Raw genomic sequence first — 19,172 nt, 5'->3', positions numbered from 1 at the left:
TGTTAGACTGAGGAACTGAGGAGAGACAGGGGAGAGAGAGACAGGGGAGAGAGGAACTGAGGAGAGGGGGAGAGAGAGACAGGGGGGAGAGAGACGGGGAGACAGGGGAGAGAGGAACTGAGGAGAGGGGGAGAGAGAGACAGGGGGAGAGAGACAGGGGGAGACGGGGAGAGAGACGGGAGAGAGGAACTGAGGAGAGGGGGAGAGAGACGGGGAGAGAGGGGGAGACAGGGGGAGGGAGAGAGACGGGGAGAGAGACAGGGGGAGAGACAGGGGGAGAGAGGGGGAGGGAGAGAGACAGGGAGAGAGGCAGGGAGAGAGGAATTGAGGAGAGGGAGAGAGAGAGGGAGAGAGAGAGATGGGGAGAGACAGGGGGAGAGGAGGAGGGAGAGAGACAGGGAGAGAGGAATTGAGGAGAGGGAGAGAGACAGGGGAGAGAGAGAGGGAGTGGAGATGTTGCTCTTGTTGACAAGAAGACAAAGTGCTCTGGAAATTCAATCCCAGTTTTTTGTTTCGTTTTGTTTTGTTTTTCTGTATCTGCTGGTGTCGGTTCGGTACCTCCAGCCCTCTGCCGGCTGCACGGAAATGCGCGGAGGCTGAACGCATCCTGAGCTCCGCATACAAATCAAACCCGACGTTCAACCCGGCTTCAAAACCCTGCCGACCACTGATCCTGCACTCCGCTTCTGGTTCACTTCTAAACTCCACTGTCCTCAAAACAGCCACGCCGCGGCCGTTTTGTAGCCAAAACGCAGGATTTAATGAAGAAATATTGATTCGGAATGTGTCAAATTACATAAAAGTCAGTTTAGTATTTAATAGGTTCATAGCCTAGCTCGAAAGCGCCGGATTGGAGAGATCGGTGAGATTAACAGGGCTGAAGCGCCACCTTGTGGCAGGGCTCTATCACACACACTTCACAGCTCAATACACTGTCAACACGGAGAGTATAGTCAGTCTCTGCGTGTATAAATGTTCCGTTTCCTATCTGTGTATCTGTTTTATAACACACAATGATGGCTTTTTTTTTCATTAAGTAATGGCACTCGAACTCCATAGAGTTCACACCAAAACGGTTTTAATATGTCTAAAAATTACATTTAAAAAAACCTCTCCTCTTAGAAATACAAAACTAAACTTCGTGAATTCAGCGACTAACATTTCCACTAGAAGTCTCTCTCAGCGTCTTCAGTGTGAATTCAATGACTAACGTTTCCACTAGAAGTCTTTCTCAGTGTCTTCAGTGTGAATTCAATGACTAACGTTTCCACTAGAAGTCTCTCTCAGTGTCTTCAGTGTAAATTCAGTGACTAACGTTTCCACTAGAAGTCTTTCTCAGTGTCTTCAGTGTAAATTCAATGGCAAACGTTTCCACTAGAAGTCTCTCTCAGTGTCTTCAGTGTAAATTCAATGGCTAACGTTTCCATTAGAAGTCTTTCTCAGTGTCTTCAGTGTGAATTCAATGGCTAACGTTTCCACTAGAAGTCTCTCTCAGTGTCTTCAGTGTAAATTCAGTGACTAACGTTTCCACTAGAAGTCTTTCTCAGTGTCTTCAGTGTAAATTCAATGGCAAACGTTTCCACTAGAAGTCTTTCTCAGTGTCTTCAGTGTAAATTCAATGACTAACATTTCCACTAGAAGTCTCTCTCAGTGTCTTCAGTGTGAATTCAATGACTAACGTTTCCGCTAGAAGTCTTTCTCAGTGTCTTCAGTGTAAATTCAATGACTAACGTTTCCACTAGAAGTCTTTCTCAGGGTCTTCAGTGTAAATTCAATGGCTAACGTTTCCACTAGAAGTCTCTCTCAGGGTCTTCAGTGTAAATTCAATGACTAACGTTTCCACTAGAAGTCTTTCTCACTGTCTTCAGTGTAAATTCAATGGCTAACGTTTCCACTAGAAGTCTCTCTCAGGGTCTTCAGTGTAAATTCAATGACTAACGTTTCCACTAGAAGTCTTTCTCAGTGTCTTCAGTGTAAATTCAATGACTAACGTTTCCACTAGAAGTCTTTCTCAGTGTCTGTCTATATATATAATATATTACTTCAAAAGATCCATAGTAATACCGCTATAGGACACAAAACATACTGTACATAAATGTTTTTATCGTGTACATTATTCATAGGGAGTCTTCATATATATATATATATATATATATATATATATATATATATATATATATATATATATATACACGTTCAAATTATTATATAAATCTATCAATATAAATACATTACAAATGTATATAGATGTTGCATATAATTGCATATATTTCTGAGAATCTGCTCTGCAGCCGCTTTAGAAATAAGATTACCCAAATAAATAAATTAATAATCCTTTACCTGCATTACGCGGTGTCAGGTCGTGGAAGTCAAATTATTTCCGTAGTAATTCATCGCTTCGGCGACTCTCTCCTCCTCCTCCTCCTCCTCTCTCTCTCAATCTTTCCCCTCCTGTCCTCTTAAAAACACACGTGATAAAAAAAAACGCTTGCTGATAATTTCAAAATCAAACTAAAAACATCAATCGAGTGCCTCGCCCGACCATAGCATAGGGGGTACTCCTCTCCGTGTCTGAGTGTACTCACTCCTCATCTCATCTCATCTCATCTCTCTCTCTCTCTCTCTCTCTCTCTCTCTCTCTCTCTCTCTCTGTGTGTCTGAGTCGGGTTTTTTTATCAATGAAATCCAGACATCTGAAGGCAATATCCACTTTCCCGACAGTGATAACTGAACGGCCCTCAGAAAAGTTTCCACACAGTAAAAGCACAGAGAGGTCTGGTAAAGCATAGGGAAGCATTCTAAAGCACAGAGAGGTCTGGTAAAGCATAGGGAAGCATTGTAAAGCACAGAGAGGTCTGGTAAAGCATAGGGAAGCATTGTAAAGCACAGAGAGGTCTGGTAAAGCATAGGGAAGCCTTGTAAAGCACAGAGAGGTCTGGTAAAGCATAGGGAAGCATTGTAAAGCACAGAGAGGTCTGGTAAAGCATAGGGAAGCATTGTAAAGCACAGAGAGGTGTGGTAAAGCATAGGGAAGCATTGTAAAGCAGAGAGAGGTCTGGTAAAGCACAGGGAAGCATTGTAAAGCACAGAGAGGTCTGGTAAAGCATAGGGAAGCATTGAAAAGCACAGAGAGGTGTGGTAAAGCACAGGGAAGCATTGTAAAGCACAGAGAGGTCTGGTAAAGCATAGGGAAGCATTGTAAAGCACAGAGAGGTCTGGTAAAGCATAGGGAAGCATTGTAAAGCACAGAGAGGTCTGGTAAAGCATAGGGAAGCATTGTAAAGCACAGAGAGGTCTGGTAAAGCATAGGGAAGCATTGTAAAGCACAGAGAGGTCTGGTAAAGCATAGGGAAGCATTGTAAAGCACAGAGAGGTCTGGTAAAGCATAGGGAAGCATTGAAAAGCACAGAGAGGTGTGGTAAAGCACAGGGAAGCATTGTAAAGCACAGAGAGGTCTGGTAAAGCATAGGGAAGCATTGAAAAGCACAGAGAGGTGTGGTAAAGCACAGGGAAGCATTGTAAAGCACAGAGAGGTCTGGTAAAGCATAGGGAAGCATTGTAAAGCACAGAGAGGTCTGGTAAAGCATAGGGAAGCATTGTAAAGCACAGAGAGGTCTGGTAAAGCATAGGGAAGCATTGTAAAGCACAGAGAGGTCTGGTAAAGCATAGGGAAGCATTGTAAAGCACAGAGAGGTCTGGTAAAGCATAGGGAAGCATTGTAAAGCACAGAGAGGTATGGTAAAGCATAGGGAAGCATTGTAAAGCACAGAGAGGTGTGGTAAAGCATAGGGAAGCATTGTAAAGCACAGAGAGGTCTGGTAAAGGATAGGGAAGCATTGTAAAGCACAGATTAATTTTTGATTAATCTCATTTCTCCCAGAGGAAAAACAAAAGCCCCCCATCCGCTTATAACGGCAAGTAAAGACAGTCTGGTATAACAGGCCTTTGGACTAGCAATCAGAAACAGCCGCTTCACAGCAAAGTCCCGCATTAACTCCGGGTATCTAGCGTGTCTCGTCTGTTTGAGAAATCATTTGAGTTTGTCTCCCGGGGGCGCCGGTTTGATCCCGATACGCGCCATCTGTTTTTGAAAACTAACGGCTGATATTTGCAATTGTGAGCACGCAGGAAGCAGCTGTTGTCAAGGACGTCAAGTCAACCGCTCGACAATTAAACAACAATATGTTACACACACACACACACACACACACACACACACACACACACACACACATATATATATATATATATATATATATATATATATATATATATATATATATATATATATATATATATATATATATTAGCTCAAAGAGCCAGCTGCCCAGCGTTTTCAATACGTTGTACATATCTTTCTCAAGGGAGCCTGTGTTTGAATCAAAACATTGGAGGTATTTCTAGGTTTTTGACGGCATGACAACGGCTTGTTATTTTTATTTTTTTCCGTTTTTGTCCCTTATTTCTGTATTATTATTTCATTTACGTGTGTCTTTTATAAGTTCTATTTTAAGGAGTATTTTGGCGTTTTGAAGTGTGTTTATACACGTTGTCATGTTAAGAAGAAGACAAAAACAAGATAATAAACCCATTAGCCTTCTCTTTTGATCGGTTGACAAAAAAAAAAGGTTTTGTTAAATTCACCTAAATGGGCTAATCGTTCCTTACAAGAGACTTTGAACTTAAAACGGACACGTTTAAAATGGACAGTTTGGGTTACTGCCGTCCACCCAACATACTAACTGATGCAGACGTGTGGACAAAAAATCCACAGAAGTTTTGCAGTTCAAAAGTTCATTCTTACAGTTCTCCAGATTCGCCGCGAGAGGGCGCGCTCGTTTAAACAGCGCTGCAGTCTTGCGTTGACTTTGATAACAAGCAAAAGTGAAACTACACGCTCGGATATCACTCGCTTCTTCTGATGTTGCATCGCCGGGGGTTCAATCGCACTGTTTTACCAGCGAAAAAAACAAAACAGCAACACGGTTATGGGTTCTGAATCCCAGAAGATCAGTCGAGGTAAAAGGAAAGCGATGTCAGGTGAATTTAATTGTTTTTTTGTGTTTGTTTGTTCATTTATTTGTGTAGTTTTATCTTTAGATTTTTTGTTTCGATTTCCGGCTTGTGTCACAAATTGCTGTATTATTATTATTATTATTATTATTATTATTATTATTATTATTATTATTTTCTGTATTTTTTGTTTTCATGATGCCAATAAGATAATTTCATTGAGAAATATTACGATTGCATTGAGAAATATTCTCTATATTTGACAGAGTGACACGCACACGCACACGCACACGCTCACACGACCCCTCTGTCTCTCCCTCTGTCTCCAGACCCTGCTGGCCCGGGCACTGTGAGAGCTGTGCTTCCCTGTTGTGGGAGGATCGACAACGCGAGCGATCTGAAACACAGGGTGCAGGAGCAACTGGACACGGTACGACCAAATACAAAACAGAAGCGATAGAGTGCCTTCATCAGCGTTATTGAAACTAAACTGAGTCAAGCAGACCAGCGTTTGGGCTCCAGTGTCTTCATCAGTGTTACTGAAACTAAACTGAGTCAAGCAGACCAGCGTTTGGGCTCTAGTGCCTTCATCAGTGTTATTGAAACTAAACTGAGTCAAGCAGACCAGCGTTTGGGCTCTAGTGCCTTCATCAGCGTTATTGAAACTAAACTGAGTCAAGCAGACCAGCGTTTGGGCTCTAGTGCCTTCATCAGTGTTATTGAAACTAAACTGAGTCAAGCAGACCAGCGTTTGGGCTCCAGTGTCTTCATCAGTGTTACTGAAACTAAACTGAGTCAAGCAGACCAGCGTTTGGGCTCTAGTGCCTTCATCAGCGTTATTGAAACTAAACTGAGTCAAGCAGACCAGCGTTTGGGCTCTAGTGCCTTCATCAGTGTTATTGAAACTAAACTGAGTCAAGCAGACCAGCGTTTGGGCTCCAGTGCCTTCATCAGCGTTATTGAAACTAAACTGAGTCAAGCAGACCAGCGTTTGGGCTCCAGTGCCTTCATCAGCGTTATTGAAACTAAACTGAGTCAAGCAGACCAGCGTTTGGGCTCCAGTGTCTTCATCAGTGTTACTGAAACTAAACTGAGTCAAGCAGACCAGCGTTTGGGCTCTAGTGCCTTCATCAGCGTTATTGAAACTAAACTGAGTCAAGCAGACCAGCGTTTGGGCTCTAGTGCCTTCATCAGTGTTATTGAAACTAAACTGAGTCAAGCAGACCAGCGTTTGGGGCTCCAGTGCCTTCATCAGCGTTATTGAAACTAAACTGAGTCAAGCAGACCAGCGTTTGGGCTCCAGTGCCTTCATCAGTGTTATTGAAACTAAACTGAGTCAAGCAGACCAGCGTTTGGGCTCTAGTGACTTCATCAGCGTTATTGAAACTAAACTGAGTCAAGCAGACCAGCGTTTGGGCTCCAGTGCCTTCATCAGTGTTATTGAAACTAAACTGAGTCAAGCAGACCAGCGTTTGGGCTCTAGTGCCTTCATCAGTGTTATTGAAACTAGAAGAGACTGAGTCAAGCAGACAGTGTATCTTCGTGTGCTTGTGTGAGGCTGTGATGCTGTTTCCCTGCAGGGCTCCTGTGCCTTTGCCTGCCCTCACTGTGCCTCCCAGTGGCTGTGGCCGGAAGTGCGCAAGCTGGCCCTGTTCAGCGAGGAGGAGAGGCTGCGGAGCGAGGACCGAATCCTGGAGCTCAACAAGGGAGACACTGAGCACTACCAGAGAGTGAGTGTGTGTGTGTGTGTGTGTGTGTGTGTGTGTGTGTATGCGTGTGTGTGTCTGTGTGTGTGTGTCAGTGTGTGTGTGTGTGTGTGTGAGTGTGTGAGTGTGTCGGTGTGAGTGTGTGAGTGTGTGTGTGTGTGAGTGTGTGTGTGTGTGAGTGTGTCGGTGTGTGTGCGTGTGTGTGTGTCTCAGTGTGTGTGTGTCTCTGTGTGTGTGTGTCAGTGTGTGTGTGTGTGTCAGTGTGTGCGTGCGCGTGTGCGTGTGTGTGTGTGTGTCACTCTTGCATGCCTCTAGGTTAATTCCTCACCTCTCCCCCTCTCTCCTCCCCTCCCCTCCCCTCCTCTCTCTCCTCAGTGCCCAGGCTGTTCCCAGCTCTGCCAGCACCCCCCTGGCTCTCCCAGCGCTCGTGTGGCCTGTGGCCCCTGCTCTCTGCGGCTCCGCAGGCTGTTCTGTTTCTGCTGGGGGTGCCAGCGCGAGTGGGGGGAGGCGGGGGGCTCAGGGGGCTCCTCCTGCGCCCGGCCCGGGTGTGCGCTTCGCACCCAGCTCCTGTCCTGCCAGCTCATAGACGCCCCACAGTCAGCGGTGCACGGTTGCCCCCTTTTTCGGGCCTGTCCCGACTGCCACACCCTCGTGTCCCACACGCTGCTAGGGTGTCCCAACGTGGAATGTCCCAACGTGGAATGCAGAGCGAGTTTTTGTTTTCGGTGCCTGGGAAAAGAAGGGGAGCACGACTACCCAGAGTGCATCAGGGTTGAGGATGACGATGGTGAAGAATGCGAGGCTGGAGGCGACGAAGAATGCGAGGAGGATTATGATGATGATGATGATGATGATTATGATGATTACAGTGGGGATAACTGCTTGATAAAGGGCAGGCAGAGGCTGTTTGAAGAGGGGGAGGCGAGTTAGGGATCATACAATGAAAGCACAGCACAGTGTAATCAAGCACAGTGACAGCATGGCAAAGCACAGAGAGGTCTGGTAAAGCATAGGGAAGCATTGTAAAGCACAGAGAGGTGTGGTAAAGCATAGGGAAGCATTGTAAAGCACAGAGAGGTCTGGTAAAGCATAGGGAAGCATTGTAAAGCACAGAGAGGTCTGGTAAAGCATAGGGAAGCATTGTAAAGCACAGAGAGGTCTGGTAAAGCATAGGGAAGCATTGTAAAGCACAGAGAGGTGTGGTAAAGCATAGGGAAGCATTGTAAAGCACAGAGAGGTCTGGTAAAGCATAGGGAAGCATTGTAAAGCACAGAGAGGTCTGGTAAAGCATAGGGAAGCATTGTAAAGCACAGAGAGGTGTGGTGAAGCATAGGGAAGCATTGTAAAACACAGAGAGGTCTGGTAAAGCATAGGGAAGCATTGTAAAGCACAGCAAGGTCTGGTAAAGCATAGGGAAGCATTGTAAAGCACAGAGAGGTGTGGTAAAGCATAGGGAAGCATTGTAAAGCACAGAGAGGTGTGGTAAAGCATAGGGAAGCATTGTAAAGCACAGAGAGGTCTGGTAAAGCATAGGGAAGCATTGTAAAGCGCAGAGAGGTCTGGTAAAGCATAGGGAAGCATTGTAAAGCACAGAGAGGTGTGGTAAAGCATAGGGAAGCATTGTAAAGCACAGAGAGGTCTGGTAAAGCATAGGGAAGCATTGTAAAGCACAGAGAGGTCTGGTAAAGCATAGGGAAGCATTGTAAAGCACAGAGAGGTGTGGTAAAGCATAGGGAAGCATTGTAAAGCACAGAGAGGTCTGGTAAAGCATAGGGAAGCATTGTAAAGCGCAGAGAGGTCTGGTAAAGCATAGGGAAGCATTGTAAAGCACAGAGAGGTGTGGTAAAGCATAGGGAAGCATTGTAAAGCACAGAGAGGTCTGGTAAAGCATAGGGAAGCATTGTAAAGCACAGAGAGGTCTGGTAAAGCATAGGGAAGCATTGTAAAGCACAGAGAGGTGTGGTCACATCGGGGGTAAGTCTTGCTGAATCACTGGGATCCTTTAAGACCCGACTTGACAAAGTTTTGTGATCCTCTTTGAATAATAATAATAATATATTCACTGGATAGAAACTGGAGTATTGTTTATCATTTGTTAATAAAAACAAAGGTTTTTTTTATTATTATTACTGTATATTTTCCACATATGAATAAAAACAAGACAACAAAAAAACAAAGCTGTTTTCCTTTTTAATTATTTGCTGTGATCTGGTGTGGAGAGGAGGCAGTGCTGAATTTAAAAGGGAAAAAAATGAATTAATTCACACTGAAGACACTGAGAAAGACTTCTAGTGGAAACGTTAGCCATTGAATTCACACTGAAGACACTGAGAAAGACTTCTAGTGGAAACGTTAGTCATTGAATTTACACTGAAGACACTGAGAAAGACTTCTAGTGGAAACGTTAGCCATTGAATTTACACTGAAGACACTGAGAAAGACTTCTAGTGGAAACGTTAGTCACTGAATTCACACTGAAGACACTGAGAAAGACTTCTAGTGGAAATGTTAGTCACTGAATTTACACTGAAGACACTGAGAAAGACTTCTAGTGGAAACGTTAGTCACTGAATTTACACTGAAGACGCTGAGAAAGACTTCTAGTGGAAACGTTAGCCATTGAATTCACACTGAAGACACTGAGAAAGACTTCTAGTGGAAACGTTAGCCATTGAATTCACACTGAAGACACTGAGAAAGACTTCTAGTGGAAACGTTAGCCATTGAATTTACACTGAAGACGCTGAGAAAGACTTCTAGTGGAAACGTTAGTCACTGAATTTACACTGAAGACACTGAGAAAGACTTCTAGTGGAAACGTTAGTCACTGAATTTACACTGAAGACGCTGAGAAAGACTTCTAGTGGAAACGTTAGCCATTGAATTCACACTGAAGACACTGAGAAAGACTTCTAGTGGAAACGTTAGCCATTGAATTCACACTGAAGACACTGAGAAAGACTTCTAGTGGAAACGTTAGCCATTGAATTTACACTGAAGACGCTGAGAAAGACTTCTAGTGGAAACGTTAGTCACTGAATTTACACTGAAGACACTGAGAAAGACTTCTAGTGGAAACGTTAGCCATTGAATTTACACTGAAGACGCTGAGAGAGACTTCTAGTGGAAACGTTAGTCACTGAATTCAAACTGAAGACACTGAGAGAGACTTCTAGTGGAAACGATAGCCATTGAATCTCTTAGTATTTTCAAATTGATGTTTAAAAGAAAGCGAAAGCATGGCTGTGCTGTTAGTAAATACGAAAGCGAATGTAAATTGAATCTGGGGGTTTCCATCTAGCGTGCATTGCGCAGCAAGAGTACCTACAAACAACAGCGATCCGGACCAGGACAGAACCGGGCTCGGATCGGAGCTGGAATAAAACCACAGGGTTTTTATGAGCTGAGATTCTTGGTTGGAGTGATGAATCGACGGCTTGCACATATTTTGGGGTTTTCTGTTTCTACAAATGAGTCGGGTAAGTTTATACTGTTAACAGGAAATACACAAAGGTCCAAAGACCGAACCGTGAATTGAATGTAAAGATCGCTTTTTATTAAATTAGAAACAGCGCTTGATTTAGAAATACTGAAGGCAAATTCAAACATTCAATGACAGACTCTTTACTAGAAGTCTTTCTCGGTGTCTTCAGTTTAATTTTTTAATAACAAACGATGTAATCCGAGCCGTGGAATTTCACGGCGGTTATGAAGCTCAACGCGGTGAAAACCGACCCGCTTTATCATCACTGATAAACACCAAGAAATGGATCGTTTTTAGGCTTCAGTTTCTTATTTTATATATCGAGGCGTCATAAAAGCGTCTGAAGGGGTTGCATCTGCAGAATGAACACAAACATTTGGACGCGACTTTTGCTCACAAAATCAGAGGAAGTTATCATGAGAATGGAGTTTAAACAGAGATTTTACAGCTAAAAACGCTACCAAACAATTACAAGGTAGCCTGTCCTAAAATGGGTAGGACGGCATTGAACGGGTTAAGTGTGAAGACTATGATGTATGTATGTATGTATGTATGATGTATGATGTATGATGTATTTCGTGCACAGACCCCCGGACACGGCGTCCCTCCGGACTCAGTGTTAGAGCTTCCTGCGGCCATTCGATCGACTCTCTGCGGCTGAAGCGGTTGGTCATTGCGCTGCTGGGCACGGTGAGTGGACCAGGGGGGAGGCTGGGCGCGAACCGGCCACCCTTATAAAAGTTAAACAGCAGTAAATCATTTACCACACCTCGCTGTGCTTTACAATGCTTCCCTATGCTTTACCACACCTCTCTGTGCTTTACAATGCTTCCCTATGCTTTACCAGACCTCTCTGTGCTTTACAATGCTTGCCTATGCTTTACCACACCTCTCTGTGCTTTACAATGCTTCCCTATGCTTTACCACACCTCTCTGTGCTTTACAATGCTTCCCTATGCTTTACCACACCTCTCTGTGCTTTACAATGCTTCCCTATGCTTTACCAGACCTCTCTGTGCTTTACAATGCTTCCCTATGCTTTACCACACCTCTCTGTGCTTTACAATGCTTCCCTATGCTTTACCAGACCTCTCTGTGCTTTACAATGCTTCCCTATGCTTTACCACACCTCTCTGTGCTTTACAATGCTTCCCTATGCTTTACCAGACCTCTCTGTGCTTTACAATGCTTCCCTATGCTTTACCAGACCTCTCTGTGCTTTACAATGCTTCCCTATGCTTTACCAGACCTCTCTGTGCTTTACAATGCTTCCCTATGCTTTACCACACCTCTCTGTGCTATACAATGCTTCCATATGCTTTACCACACCTCTCTGTGCTTTACAATGCTTCCCTATGCTTTACCAGACCTCTCTGTGCTTTACAATGCTTCCCTATGCTTTACCACACCTCTTTGTGCTTTACAATGCTTCCCTATGCTTTACCAGACCTCTCTGTGCTTTACAATGCTTCCCTATGCTTTACCAGACCTCTCTGTGCTTTACAATGCTTCCCTATGCTTTACCACACCTCTCTGTGCTTTACAATGCTTCCCTATGCTTTACCAGACCTCTCTGTGCTTTACAATGCTTCCCTATGCTTTACCAGACCTCTGCGCTTTACAATGCTTCCCTATGCTTTACCAGACCTCTCTGTGCTTTACAATGCTTCCCTATGCTTTACCACACCTCTCTGTGCTTTACAATGCTTCCCTATGCTTTACCAGACCTCTCTGTGCTTTACAATGCTTCCCTATGCTTTACCACACCTCTCTGTGCTTTACAATGCTTCCCTATGCTTTACCAGACCTCTCTGTGCTTTACAATGCTTCCCTATGCTTTACCAGACCTCTCTGTGCTTTACAATGCTTCCCTATGCTTTACCAGACCTCTCTGTGCTTTACAATGCTTCCCTATGCTTTACCACACCTCTCTGTGCTGTGCGATGCTTCCCTATGCTTGACCATGCTGTCACGGTGTTGTGTTACACAGTGCTGTCAGTGTGAGCTGTGCAGTAGTTTCTCTGCCTCTCTCTGTCTTGCAGGGGGTTCAGGATTTCTCCTGTCCGCAATGTTTCCAGACCTGGTCCTGGCAGGAAGTGAATCGACTCGCTGCCTTCACAGAACAGGAACGCAAATCCTGCGAGGAGATGATCTCCAGACTGAACTCCCCAGACCCCCTCCAGACACACAGAAAGGTAAGAGCAACAGGACCCTGCAGCTCCTAGCTGGAGAAGAGGACCTTATAAAAGTGTCCCACAGTGAAAGCACAGCAAAGTGTGATGGAGCACAGAGAGGCGTGGCAAAGCTTTACAATGCTTCCCTATGCTTTACCAGACCTCTCTGTGCTTTACAATGCTTCCCTATGCCTTACCAGACTGCTCTGTGCTTTACAATGCTTCCCTATGCTTTACCAGACCTCTCTGTGCTTTACAATGCTTCCCTATGCTTTACCAGACCTCTCTGTGCTTTACAATGCTTCCCTATACTTTACCACACCTCTCAGTGCTTTACAATGCTTCCCTATGCTTTACCACACCTCTCTGTGCTTTACAATGCTTCCCTATGCTTTACCAGACCTCTCTGTGCTTTACAATGCTTCCCTATGCTTTACCAGACCTCTCTGTGCTTTACAATGCTTCCCTCTGCTTCCTCACACTGGCTGTTTGTTCACTGTGTGACACTCTCTCCAGCTCTGTCTGTGTTTTCTTTCCCTTGTTCACAGTGTCCATGCTGCAGCCTCCTGCTCCCCAGACCGGGCTCCGGTATCCGGGGCGTTCCCTGCAAGGCTTGCTCCGTCGCCAAGCGGAAGGTTTTCCGGTTCTGCTGGGACTGCCAGCAGGAATGGAGAGCTCCTTCTTCCGGGGAACTCGACGACTGTGGGAATGAGGATTGTGCCACCCGAGCCTGCCTGCTCTCCTGCCCTGCCATCAAACTCCCAGGCTCTAAGCTGGACGGCTGCCCCTGCTTCAGGGCGTGCCCACGATGCCACACCCTCATCTCGCACACCCTGCGCGGCTGCAGCCAGGTCCAGTGCCCGCAGTGTGCCCACGCGTTCTGCTATCGGTGTCTGAGAGGGATACAGGAGGGGTGCTTGCTACCCCAGCTTCAGCCTCTGGGGGGCAGTGTGGGCAACCCCGATATCGGTATTCTGATGATGGGTTATAGGGGCTATAACAGGTGTGTCATTGCTGAGAGGCAGGGTGTCACCGAGGCTAATCAAGTGCATATGTGAAAAATACTCCACACTGCAGAGCTCTATAGAGGTCTATAGCAAAGAGAGCTCCACTCTCAACACTGCAGAGCTGTATAGAGGTCTATAGGAAAGAGAGCTCCCCTCTCAACACTGCAGAGCTGTATAGAGGTCTATAGGAAAGAGAGCTCCCCTCTCAACACTGCAGAGCTGTATAGAGGTCTATAGGAAAGAGAGCTCCCCTCTCAACACTGCAGAGCTCTATAGAGGTCTATAGGAAAGAGAGCTCCCCTCAACACTGTAGAGCTGTATAGAGGTCTATAGGAAAGAGAGCTCCCCTCTCAACACTGTAGAGCTGTATAGAGGTCTATAGCAAAGAGAGCTCCACTCTCAACACTGCAGAGCTGTATAGAGGTCTATAGGAAAGAGAGCTCCCCTCTCAACACTGCAGAGCTGTATAGAGGTCTATAGGAAAGAGAGCTCCCCTCTCAACACTGCAGAGCTGTATAGAGGTCTATAGTAAATACATCCAATATAATAATCATCATTTCTATTTGTGTATACTAGGCAGAAGAGCTTGAATTATTATGTAGCCATGCACGCAAGTAAAACTATCTTACCATCTTCTCAAAAGTTGTGTTCCATGCTTCTGGCTATTGAACTTAACATTGTATCTGATTGTAAGGGATGGATGGATATTCTGATTAAATAAATGAAGACATATTTCAGAATTGTTTAGAATCGTGTGTTTTTTTTTTTGTTTTTTTTTTTAAATAACAAAACCGAGCGATGGATCGATGTGGGGATCAGCACCGGACCTGCGAGGTGAGACCAGGCAGACGCAGGGAGGTATTGCTTTGAAAATATGAGATAATGCGGGAGTCGCTGTTTCGATGCGCGGACTTGAAGGCAGTTCGGTTTTTTATGTTTGTTTGTTTGAAATTCAAATTCCAACTTAAAATCAATTTGGAAATTGAATTGGAATAGGAAAAAAACGCGTCAATGCTGCGGATTTGCATGAATTATTTATATATTTATTTATTTTGATATTTATTAAGTTTGTTAGCCTGGCCTAAACCCCGTTGTAATGTAACCTAAGAATTTATATATATATCTATATATCTATATATATATATATATATATATATATATATATATATATATATATATATATAATTGTCACGCATAAGTTTACAGCTAACAACTGGCAGTTAGACCAGGGGGGGGAGAGGTCCAGGGAAATTAAATGACATGCGCTTTATATAACATTGTTTGTTTTTACGGCTTTTTTTTTAAATTACAGAATCCGACTATTATTGTCAGAGTTTAGGATTCCGAAACTATCCGAACCGCTCCGAAAAGCTCCGAGACGCGTGGGCGGGAGTGCAAGCCGTGACGCTCCGTTCACGTTAAACCCCGCCCCCCTCCTTTACGCGTCGTCCGCACGCCGGCTCTTCAAGCAGAAGAGCGCAGAGACACCGAAATGGCGGCGGCTATGGCAGGAGCGACTCGCCTCTCTTACAATCACAATTTAACACCAGAATGGGCCCGACAGGAAGTCAGCACCGGGGTAAGATGAGATAAATGGACTTTATTTCAGTACCGGACCGGGTGCGGTCCTGCTAACTCATTTGCAAGGATGTTTTTTTTTGGTGTTTACAGACTGTTGTTGTGGTGTTGCTATGCACGATGATGAAGCAGATTCTCTCAGTCACTACAAAACGGTTGAATTATATTTATAATACAGACTAAGTGGCGTTGTTCGCATTTGAAGGACGGGCTATTTTCTAATTTCTGCAGTTTTTTGTATTTTTTTAAAACGCCACCATCGGACCTGTTACTTTTAATGTTTAAACTGTACTGTAGTGTTATGATGACGTGCTTCTGTTCAACAGCTGAAGTCGCTTCTGAATATTTCTGTTAATTCTGCAAATACCTTAAGATGCTTTTAAGACGCCTCGATATAAAATAAAATAAGAAACTGAAGTCTAATAATGATCAATTTCTTGGTGTGTGTTGTTTCACACCCCTCCCCAGAGTGATGATAAAGCTGCTCCGTTTCCTATGTGTTGGGATTCATGTACTAGCCGGGTGTGAAATGTCGCGGCTCTTATGGGACTGTCTGGTTTGTTTTCTCGTTTCAGACGACGATCATGGCGGTGGAATTCGACGGAGGAGTCGTCATGGGAGCCGATTCTCGCACGACCACGGGGTGAGCCCCAAACCGGGACATCCCAGACAAACGGTTCGGCCGGTGCTGCCTTCAGCGCCAAGGCTGTTCTGTGCGACCAGTGGGGACCCCAATCAGCATTAATCTGGGGTCACTTCCAGTAACTTCAGATTTGGGAGTGTACAGCTGCGGCCAAACGTGTTTCATCTCCCTATAGAATGAACTAATTCTGCTTCATAAAGTCGAACGAAACCTGCTGAATCATGATACAGGTTACACATGAAATCAAACATGAAATACTACTGTATTATATTATGGCTATTATATTATGGCTTCCGGTAGACTTTTATTTTTAAACAACATTATTATTATTATTATTATTATTATTATTTATTTCTTAGCAGACGCCCTTATCCAGGGCGACTTACAATAGTTACAAGATATCACATTATTTTTACATACAATTACCCATTTATACAGTTGGGTTTTTACTGGAGCAATCTAGGTAAAGTACCTTGCTCAAGGGTACAGCAGCAGTGTCCCCCACCTGGGATTGAACCCACGACCCTCCGGTCAAGAGTCCAGAGCCCTGACCACTACTCCACACTGCTGACATAATTTTATGGTTTCATTTCATGATGTGAAATAAGATCTCAATTATGTTATTTTTTTTTTTGTCTAAATTTTAAAATTCTAGGTGATGCTAAACTTTGTTTTGACCACAGCTGTACACCAGTGTAGCAAAAAGTGTGTGTCTTATTAAACTCGCAGTAAAACCAGGAATGGATCAAACTGCTGGTCAATGGGAGTCTTTCTTTCCATCTTTGGGTGTGTAACACAAGATCAGATTATCACTCAAAGATGGGGTAAATTTAAATGAATCTGTATCAACTATTAACAGAAATAAGACCCCCGTTTCACCGTTAAATAGAAAAGTGTCTGTTTCTTGCCTCCTCAAATAAAACCTGTATCATCGTCTCTCTCTCTATCTCTGCTTCATTAATTCTCGCTTGCTTTTCTCCTCAGCGCCTACATCGCTAACCGGGTCACAGATAAGCTCACCCAGATCCACGATCAGATTTTCTGCTGTCGCTCCGGTTCGGCTGCGGACACGCAGGCCATTGCGGACGCTGTGACCTACCAGCTGGGCTTCCACAGGTCAGTCATGAGACCACCCTGATCCCCCTGAAGCAGTGAACCAGCCCACTGCAGGGTATCTGAGTGCCTCTGATCCCCCCTGAAGCAGTGAACCAGCCCACTGCAGGGCATCTGAGTGCCTCTGATCCTCCTGAAGCAGTGAACCAGCCCACTGCAGGGTATCTGAGTGCCTCTGATCCTCCTGAAGCAGTGAACCAGCCCACTGCAGGGTATCTGAGTGCCTCTGATCCTCCTGAAGCAGTGAACCAGCCCACTGCAGGGCATCTGAGTGCCTCTGATCCTCCCTGAAGCAGTGAACCAGCCCACTGCAGGGCATCTGAGTGCCTCTGATCCCCCATTACCTCGCCGCAGGTTCAGTTAACTGCATTAGAACCCGCTGGGAGTGAAAACCTGGACTGGATTAGACTGGAATGGATCTCCAGGGCCAGCATAGAGCAGCAGGGTTTGAAAGGGCTAGCGTCGGGTTTTCCAGCTCACACAGTCTCTCCCTCTCTCTCTCTCCCTGTGTTTAGCATTGAGCTGGACGAGGCTCCTCTGGTCCAGACAGCGGCCAACCTCTTCAAGGAGATGTGCTACAAGTACCGAGAGGAACTGATGGCTGGCATCATTGTTGCAGGGTGGGACAAAAGGAGAGGCGGACAGGTAACTCTGAGACTTTGGGTGGGGGTTGGGGTACAGGGCTAAGTTTGTAGTATTTTTGAAGCACTTTTTTCTATTTTTTTTATTACGAGTTGAGTGATTTACAGTCTTGGGTGGGAAATAAGACTCCCGTTCCCACAGCAGTTTCACCCGGTCCAGGTTTTACTCTGAGCTTGCATTGCGCAGTTCAGCGTTTGCAGTTGCAGTGAGTTCAGAGTTGCACAGCGACGCAGCCCCCGACCCACCCCCTCCTCTCCTCTCCCCTCCCCCAGGTTTACACCGTGCCGATGGGGGGGATGATGGTGAGGCAGCCCTTCTCGATCGGGGGCTCCGGAAGCTCCTACATCTACGGCTTTGTGGACTCATCTTACAAGCGCGGGATGAGCAAAGAGGAGTGCCTGCAATTCACTGCCAACGGTGAGGGAGGGGCTTTCAATATGCATGAGAGAGAGAGACCGTGTGTGTGTGTGAGAGTGAGAGTGTCTGTGTGTGTGTGAGAGTGTCTGTGTGTGTGTGTGTGTGACAGAGAGAGTGAGTGTGTGTGTGTGTGTGTGTGTGTGTGTGAGAGAGACCGTGTGTGTGTGTGAGAGAGAGAGAGAGAGAGAGACCGTGTGTGTGTGTGTGTTGGTGGGTGGGTCTGTGCATGGGGGGGGTCTGTGTGTGTCTGTGTGTGAGAGAGAGGTGGTCCACTATGAAAGACGCTATATAAAGTGACAGTGGTGCTGGGAGTGTTAATAATCTCCCTCTCCCCACTCTCTGTCTCTCTCTCTCTCTCTCTCTCTCCCTCCCTCTCCCCTCTCTGTCTCCCTCTTTCTCTCTCTCTCTCTCTCTCTCTCTCTCCCTCCCTCTCCCCTCTCTGTCTCCCTCTTTCTCTCTCTCTCTCTCTCTCTCTCCCTCTCTCTCCCTCTTTCTCCCTCCCTCCTTTCTCTCCTCTCTCTCTCTCTCCCCCTCTCTCTCCCCCCTCTCCCTCTCTGTCTCTCCCCCCCTCTCCCTGCAGCGCTCTCCCTGGCGATGGAACGCGACGGCTCCAGTGGGGGGGTGGTGCGTCTGGCTGCCATCTCTGAGTCGGGCGTGGAGCGCAGGGTCATCCTGGGGAACCAGCTCCCCAAATTCGCCAGCTGCTAGAGGGGACCCCCCCCTCCGTACTGTACCCCCCCCCCCCCCCCCCCCAACTACAAATAAACCACGCATTGCTTCAGCAGGACCGTTTCATAACTACTGTATTAAACACAGACTCTGCAGTGTTGGGTTCAGAAACGAAGCGTTCAAAACGACGTAGAAGAAAAAGAAAGACTTCTAGTCCAAACGTCTCGTTTTCAGTTTGTTTCTTTTTTGGGGGCGGGTGTATTTCTAACAGATTTCAAATGAAACGGGGATATGAAATCAGACTCCTCTTGCACAGCAGTGTGATCCATTCCTGGTTTCACTAGGAGTTTAATAATCAAGACACCCCTGTTCTTGTTACCTAGACACACTGTGGGGCTGATCAAGCTGGTAGTAAAACCTGGACTGGGTGACACTGCTGTGCAACAGGAGTCTTATTTATAATCTGTTTTCAAGTCCTGTTTTCACTGTCAGAGCTGCTTCAGGTCAAATACCCCTCCAGCCCTCAAATCCGCCATCCTCGCATCAGCTGGAGGTGAGGCTTGCTGTAAACCATTCATCTGCTGCAGAGTTTACAACACACCTGTACTGTATTTATGTTTCCCTCGCTGTTATGTATCAATAATAGTTTTTTTTTTTTCAAGTTAGAAATCATTACGTGTTGGTAGCTGGTTTTGCAGACCTGACGGTGTTTTTCCACTAGGGGGT

At 45.5% G+C, this 19,172-nt stretch overlaps 3 protein-coding genes across 4 annotated transcripts; all 3 read left to right on the top strand.

Moving 5' to 3' along the window:
* Positions 1 to 4,862: 4,862 nt before the first annotated feature.
* LOC131731614 (uncharacterized) lies at positions 4,863 to 7,949 on the top strand. 2 transcript variants are annotated; one of them, XM_059020854.1, is made up of 4 exons: positions 4,863 to 5,019; positions 5,343 to 5,443; positions 6,594 to 6,743; positions 7,095 to 7,949. In XM_059020854.1, the coding sequence occupies exons 1-4, from the start codon at positions 4,989 to 4,991 to the stop codon at positions 7,647 to 7,649; spliced, it is 837 nt and encodes a 278-aa protein (XP_058876837.1). In that variant the 5' UTR covers positions 4,863 to 4,988; the 3' UTR covers positions 7,650 to 7,949. The 2 variants fall into 2 exon arrangements, with proteins under 2 accessions (XP_058876837.1, XP_058876836.1); XM_059020853.1 differs by having other exon boundaries at positions 4,865 to 5,040; positions 7,095 to 7,942.
* Positions 7,950 to 10,003: 2,054 nt separating this feature from the next.
* On the top strand, positions 10,004 to 14,124 carry LOC117969665 (E3 ubiquitin-protein ligase RNF144A-like). Its single transcript, XM_034917547.2, has 4 exons — positions 10,004 to 10,198; positions 10,790 to 10,893; positions 12,246 to 12,398; positions 12,926 to 14,124. Exons 1-4 carry the CDS (start codon positions 10,144 to 10,146, stop codon positions 13,433 to 13,435), a joined length of 822 nt encoding a protein of 273 aa, XP_034773438.2. The 5' UTR covers positions 10,004 to 10,143; the 3' UTR covers positions 13,436 to 14,124.
* A 601-nt stretch (positions 14,125 to 14,725) lies between these two features.
* On the top strand, positions 14,726 to 19,108 carry LOC117404570 (proteasome subunit beta type-6). Its single transcript, XM_059020848.1, has 6 exons — positions 14,726 to 14,963; positions 15,538 to 15,605; positions 16,590 to 16,721; positions 17,234 to 17,363; positions 17,633 to 17,777; positions 18,358 to 19,108. Exons 1-6 carry the CDS (start codon positions 14,877 to 14,879, stop codon positions 18,483 to 18,485), a joined length of 690 nt encoding a protein of 229 aa, XP_058876831.1. The 5' UTR covers positions 14,726 to 14,876; the 3' UTR covers positions 18,486 to 19,108.
* Positions 19,109 to 19,172: the final 64 nt, after the last annotated feature.

Source organism: Acipenser ruthenus, unplaced genomic scaffold (assembly GCF_902713425.1).
Source record: "Acipenser ruthenus unplaced genomic scaffold, fAciRut3.2 maternal haplotype, whole genome shotgun sequence".
Classification (NCBI taxonomy): domain Eukaryota; kingdom Metazoa; phylum Chordata; class Actinopteri; order Acipenseriformes; family Acipenseridae; genus Acipenser; species Acipenser ruthenus.
The sequence above is the reverse complement of the archived record's forward strand: the minus strand, read 5'-3'. Positions and strand labels throughout refer to the sequence as shown.